Source organism: Giraffa tippelskirchi, chromosome Y (assembly GCF_054371585.1).
Source record: "Giraffa tippelskirchi isolate mGirTip1 chromosome Y, T2T-mGirTip1v1.2.pri, whole genome shotgun sequence".
NCBI classification, from domain to species: domain Eukaryota; kingdom Metazoa; phylum Chordata; class Mammalia; order Artiodactyla; family Giraffidae; genus Giraffa; species Giraffa tippelskirchi.
Window position 1 is genome coordinate 799606 of NC_137290.1, and position 6508 is coordinate 806113.

The 6508-nt window shown below is 64.6% G+C and overlaps 1 protein-coding gene across 1 annotated transcript; it reads right to left on the bottom strand.

The window, feature by feature from the left end:
- Window positions 1-722: 722 nt before the first annotated feature.
- LOC145537511 (ADP/ATP translocase 3) lies at window positions 723-5694 on the bottom strand. Its single transcript, XM_081568187.1, has 4 exons — window positions 5289-5694; window positions 3007-3493; window positions 1776-1916; window positions 723-1267 (listed from the first exon to the last, which is right to left on the bottom strand). The coding sequence occupies exons 1-4, from the start codon at window positions 5568-5570 to the stop codon at window positions 1110-1112; spliced, it is 1068 nt and encodes a 355-aa protein (XP_081424313.1). The 5' UTR covers window positions 5571-5694; the 3' UTR covers window positions 723-1109.
- Between the last annotated feature and the right edge of the window lie 814 nt (window positions 5695-6508).

The window sequence follows — 6508 nt, forward strand, 5'->3', positions numbered from 1 at the left end:
GCCGAGACCCTAAAAGTTGGTGAAGAATCTGCCTGCAATGCAGGAGACCTGGGTTGGGAAGACCCCTTGGAGAAGGAATTGGCAACCCACTCCAGTTTTCTTGCCGGGAGAATCCCATGCACAGAGGTTGTCGGGCTTCAGCCCATGGGGTCACAAGACTTAGCGACTGAACCACCACCACCTGGGAAGCCCCAGGGTGCCCACCTTCGAGGGGATTCCCCAGTGAGCCCTGGACACAGGCGGGCCACACAGCTGCCACCACCTTGGGGATCCTGTGTGGTTAAACCCCAGCTACAGTTGAGAAGGCTGAGCACCGAAGGATTGATGCTTTTGAACTGTGGGGTTGGAGAAGCCTCTTGAGTCCCTTGGACTGCAAGGAGATCCAACTAGTCCATCCTAAAGGAAAGCAACCCTGAATATTCATTGGAAGGACTGATGCTGAAACTGAAGCTCCAGTACTTTGACCACCTGATGTGAAGAACTGACTCACTGGAAAAGACCCTGATGCTGGAAAAGATTGAGGGCGGGAGGAGGAGACGACAGAGGGTGAGGTGGTTGGATGGCATCACCGACTCCATGCACATGAGTTTGAGCCAGCTCCGGGAGTTGGTGAGGGACAGACAAGGAGACCTGATCTCCCAGCTGGAGACCCTGTGGCCCGCTCACTGACCACCAGTGTCTCCCACTCCGGAGGCCTTTCTGCTGAGAAACCAGACCAGTGCCGCTGTGTCCTGATTTTATTGTTCCGCAGCGGAAATGCCCAACGGAGAAACATAATCGCGAGTATTCGGCTGTGCAAAAGAGAGGATAGTGCTTAAGTACAAATGGAGACATGATTTTCTTAAATAAATACTTAAACACGGGTCGGTCCTACAAGCACCTGGAGTCTAGGTCTGGTGTGCGGAGCTGCCTCGACTGTGGACCCACGGAGACCCCCCGATTGCCCTCTCCCCCCACCCCAATCAACGCGTGGACCCAGGGCCGGTGGTCCGCTGGCGAGGCGCCCCCGGCGCGGGGCGGCCAGCCCGGCGGGGCGCTGGAATTTCTCGAAGTCGGTGGTCCGTCCCAGTGCGGGATGCCGCTGGGCGGTCGCGGCGGCGGCCGGGCGCCTAGATGACCTTCTTGAGCTCGTCGTAGAGGACCAGCACGAAGGCGCCGCCCATGCCGCGCAGCACGTTGGACCAGGCGCCCTTGAAGAAGGCCTTGCCACCCTCGTCCTTGAGGATCTTCCGCCAGCAGTCCACAGTGCCCTTGTACATGATGTCGGCTGTGGGGAGATGGCGGGGTCACGGCACGCTCGGATGCGGCCCCCGGGGACCCGGCAGAGCTGCCGAGCCCGGGGCAGCCGTCTGTGCGCCAGGAGCTCTGGGCGCGCACTCTCGGGAGGGGATCAAGCCCAGGACTCCAGCCCCCACGAGGCCCGGGGACGCCAGGGCCAAGACCGAGGAAGCCGCGGGCCGGACGAGCACCCAGGTGGGATCCCCGTATCAGATCACGGGATGCCGGAAGGGGCCTGAGCCTGCCCCGCTCCTACGAAGCCCGCTGTGGACGGGCAACCCCGTGGGGCCTGAGACCCCCGACACCTGGAGGACTCTTCCCACCTGTCCCCAAGAAGACTGCTTCTCTCTGGGACCAGACGCTGGCCGTGGCCTCTGCAGGAAGACCCAGGGCCGCTCACGGGGCCCCCGGCCCTTCCCAGAGCCCATCAGAACGCGACCCTGAGCAGAGCCGGCACATCCTCTGCCCACCCCCACCACCCCGAGCGGAGCCGGTACCTCCTTTGCGCCCCGACTGCATCATCATGCGCCGCCGCACGGTGTCGAAGGGGTAGGAGACCACGCCCGCCACGGCCGTCACCGTCTGCGCGATCATCCAGCTCACCACGATATGCGTGTTCTTGGGGTCGGGGAGCATGCCTGTAGGGCCGGGGGATGGGGGGGGACGTGCGCTCAGGCCCCAGGGCCCGGGGGGGCGGTGGGGGGAGATGCGGACACCGGGGTGAGGCCCCAGGGCCCGGAGAGGGGTGGGGACACGGGGGTGAGGCCCCAGGGCCGCCCACACCGCCACGGGGGACACTGGCCGGCAGAACTGGGGTCATACACACCCTGCCGGCCAGCGGGACGGGCGTAGCTGGCAGGGAGGGGCCTGCCTAGGGCCTTGGGAGGGGAGCTCTGACACCTGCTCCGCTGCAGAGGGTGCCAGCCGGCCCGGCCCCGCCTCCGGGGCGGCTCACCTACAGGGACTGAGCCAGGCAGTCCCCCAGATTGTGGTGAAGCCCCAAATCCCAGGACCAGAGGGTGTAACTGCCCGTGTAGGGACGTTACTTATGTAACTGTAGGTATGTACAGGAAATCAAATATCGATAAAATAGGCGAAACCAAGGTCTTAGGGGTAAGTTCTAATTCACTGTAACTAGAGTCCTTCTAAGTCAGGACACAGACACTCACAAGAATGAGCGAGTGGTGAGGGGACTCAGGGAGCAGCCTGCGGTCTACACGCCCAGGAGAGACGTCTCAGGAGGAACCAGCCCTGCCCACACCTCGGGGTCTCAGACTCCAGCCTCCAGGACTGGAAGCAATAAACCTGTGCTGCTTAAGCTGCCCTGTCTGTGGTATCTGCCCAGGCCTGTCAGGAATCCCTCTAATCAATGGTGACAAATTTACATGTTGAATCCCTAACCTTCAGGAGCCCAGAAGGTGGCTGTCTTTGGAGATGAGGATCTTTCAAGAGAGAATGACGGTGAAATGGGGTCACCGAGGTGGGTCCTGATCCCACAGGACTGGGGTCTTTACGAAAAGACGTCAGGACACAGACACACCCAGAGGGAGGAGCTCGTGAGGACTCAGGGCGTCCACCTGCCCAGGAGAGCCCCGCCCACACCTGGGCTCAGCCTCCAGCGCTGGAAGCCCACAGGTGTCTGGAGCTGAAGGGCCCCCGCCCCCAGGAAGCAGAAGGCTCTGTCCCTCCCCGGGGCCACCCCCCCAGCACCCCAAGCAGGGAGCTCACCCTTGGCGGTGTCGTAGATGCCGAAGTAGGCAGCGCGGTAGATGATGATGCCCTGCACGGACACGTTGAAGCCCTGGTACAGCCCGCGGAGGCCGTCGGACTTGGTGATCTTCACCAGACAGTCTCCCAGGCCCTTGAACTCACGCTCACTGCTCGACTTGCCCACGTCGGCCGCCAGGCGGGTCCGGGCGAAATCCAGCGGGTAGACGAAGCACAGGGAGGTGGCCCCGGCCGCCCCGCCCGAGGCCAGGTTGCCGGCGAAGTACCTCCAGAACTGCGAGTGCTTGTCCACGCCCCCCAGGAAGATCTGCTTGTACTTGTCCTTGAAGGCGAAGTTGAGGGCTTGCGTGGGGAAGTAGCGGATGACGTTGGCCAGGTTGCCCCTCCAGAAGGACAGCACGCCCTGCTCCTTGGGGATGCGCACGATGCAGTCCACGATGCCCTTGTACTGCTTGTCGGCCGCGATCTGCTTGCTGGCGTGCTGTACCTGGGGGGGCGGCGGGGGAGACGCGGGGCTTTACCCGGGGCCTGGGCACACCACCGTGCCGAATTAGAGGAGGTTCTGGTGAAGCTCAGACAGCTCTGAGCGACTGCTCCAAAGAGGTGAGGGCAAGGTCGGCACGGATGAGATTCTGGTCAACAGAAGTTCATACGAGCAAGCACGTATTTTCCCAGAGCGTTTCTTACAGTCTCAAGGAGCATCTGTCACCGTGAAGGTTTTTAGTGCTTTTCCAAACATGATGGAGCGTGGCGTGCCGCACCCTGTGGTGCGGGAACAGGGCTTTACCCAGGGCCTCGGGCAGACCTCCATGTCCACTTATAAAAAATATAGAACCTGAGTGGCAAGTTAAGATCTGGGGCAAAACGAGGACTACAGCTCCCGGGGCAAAGCAGCTCAGAAGGCTGAGAGACTGCTCCAAAAGCTGAGGGAGATTCTGGTCAACGGGAAGTTCACAGAGCAATCACAGATTTTCAGAGCCGTTCTCATAGCCTCAAGGAGCACTCGTCACCATAAAGGTTTTGAGTGCTGTTCTAAACATGACGGACAGGGAAGCCCGGCATGCTGCAGCCCAGGGAGTCGACAAACGATCGGACACGACTGAGCAACTGAACGGAAACATGAGGTGGGCAAGCAAGAAGCAGGCTCACAATCAGCCACTGGAAACGTCTGTCTGATGACCTAGCCTGTCACTTTTTCCCAGAACCCGCATGCCTCATTCCTGCTCTCCACCCTGAAGTCCTTTCATGGGGTTTGAAGGTCAGCAGCACCTGATTTAATACTCATAGAGGCGGCTCTGATCCATTGTCAATGTATGGCAAAAACTATTACAATATTGTAAAGTAATTAGCCCCCAACTAAAATAAATAAATTTATAAAAAAAAAAAAAAATACTCATAGAGGCGGCTCAAATGGTCAAGAATCACCCTGCAATGCAGGAGACCCGGGTTTGATCCCTGAGTCAGGAAGATCCCCTGGAAGAGGGCATGGCAACCCACTCCAGTATTCTCGCCTGGAGAATCCCCATGGACAGAGGAGCCTGGCGGGGCTACAGTCCATGGGGTCGCAAGAGTCGGACACGACTGTCGTAGCACCGCTTTCAGAGGTAGACAGCAGGTGCCCACAAGTGCCAATTTGCAGTTGACACCTGCAGAGATCACCAACAACAGATGCGTCCTTAACAAGACATTTGCACGGAGCCTTTAGGCTCTCCTAGCATCCTTCCCGGGGAATCCTATTTTATTTAGGGGTTGCAATCACATTGCAACGCTAATTCCAGTGGCTCCCCATTTGTGACGCTCCAAACAGACCAGCGCAGTTCATTCCGCGTCAGACCCGCGCAAACAGGTGCGAACAGTGGGCAAGAACACCAGTACAAGGACGGGGAAGAGAGATCTGCCCTCGCGCGACCCCATCCACCGCCCAAGGGCACGGGACCCCACCCCCAGCCTCGCAGGGTCCGTCCACGCGGCTCTCCCCCCCGCGCATGCGCGCCCCAACGCCGCAGGCCCCCAGTGCGCACGCGCGGACACCGCCACCGCCCGCCGCCCCCCGCGCATGCGCTCCCCCGCGCCCCAATGCGGACGCCCCCGCCGGCCGCCCCCCGCGCATGCGCTCTCCCGCGGCGGCGCCCACGTGAGGCGACCCACCGGAAGCCGGCCGGGTCGGCCGCGCGCGGACAAAGCGCCGGGGCCTCCCCGCTTCCGGCCCCGGGGCCGCGCGCGCCCCCCGAGCGCCCCGGGGCCCGGCGCCGTCGGCCGCGCGCCCGCAGCCTGACACGCACCTGCAGCAGCAGCTTGACGCGCTCGATCGGGGCCACGGCCGTCTTGGAGATGGCGGCGGCGATGCCCCCGGCCAGGAAGTCCTTGGCGAAGGAGATGGCCTGCTCCGTCATGGCGGCGGGCGGAGAGCGGAGCGGAGGCGCAGAGCGGCAGAGGGACACAGCCGGAGGGTGGGCGCCGCGGGCTCCGCGCTGCCGCCGCCGGGACCGAAAAGACGGGGCGGCCACCGCGCAGCCGCTAAGGGGCCCGCTCCCCGCCCCGCGGCCCCCGCGCGCCGCGCCCATTGGCTGCGCCGCCGCCCTGGCCCCGCCCCCTGGGCGCGCGCCGCGCCCCCCCAACAGGCTGCCGGGAGCTGCGCCCCGCCCCGCGGCCCCCGCGCACCGCGCCCATTGGCTGCGCCGCCGCCCTGGCCCCGCCCCCGGGCGCGCCGCGCCCCCCCACGGGCTGCCGGGAGCTGCGCCTCGCCCCGCCCCGCGACCCCCGTGCGCAGCGCCTGTTGGCTGCGCTCCTATTCAGGCCCCGCCCCGGGGCCCGCGCGCCGCGCCGCGGGGCATGTCGGGAGCCGCGCCCGGCCCCTGCGCAGAGCGTGCCCGGGGCGGGTCGCGGTGGGGCGCGCGGGGGCCGCTTTGACCTTGTCAAGGTCATGCTTGGTCTGGCGGCCGCGACGGGCGGCAGCGGCGGAGGGGACCGGCCGGGCCTTGCGCAGCCCCGCGCCCTCTCTTCTCCCCACCGTAGCCCCGGACGCTCGGGTCCCCAGGCTCGTCCTGGCGATCGTCTAGTACGGCCGGTCCGATCGTTGAGGCCCCGGCTCCGCGCCGCAGACCCTCGAGTCCCTGCCGCGACCCCCACGCCCCATCCCCGCCGCCCCGAGAGGCGCTGATGACCCCTGGCGCCCTCCAGGCCCTGCGTCGCCCCGCTGGACGAGCGATGCAGCGTGTGGGTTCTGACCCAGCGTACGAGACCGCCCCGAACCTCGCCCGGGCCGACTTCGGAGCCGGGTTTGCCTGTGCCCAGCCCGGGAGACCCGGGTCCGCCCAGGAGAGCGCCCTCGGAGGACCCAGCGCCCCGCCATGGGGCACCGCAGCCCTAACCCTGAGGACTCCGGGTGCACATGGGGGCCCCGGGGTGGGGGAGGGGTGTCCTGCTGCCCCACCACCCGGCTGCTTTCCAGGGCCCAGTGGTGCGCACACTTTTGGTGTCCCTGTCAAGCCGGGCACCGCGA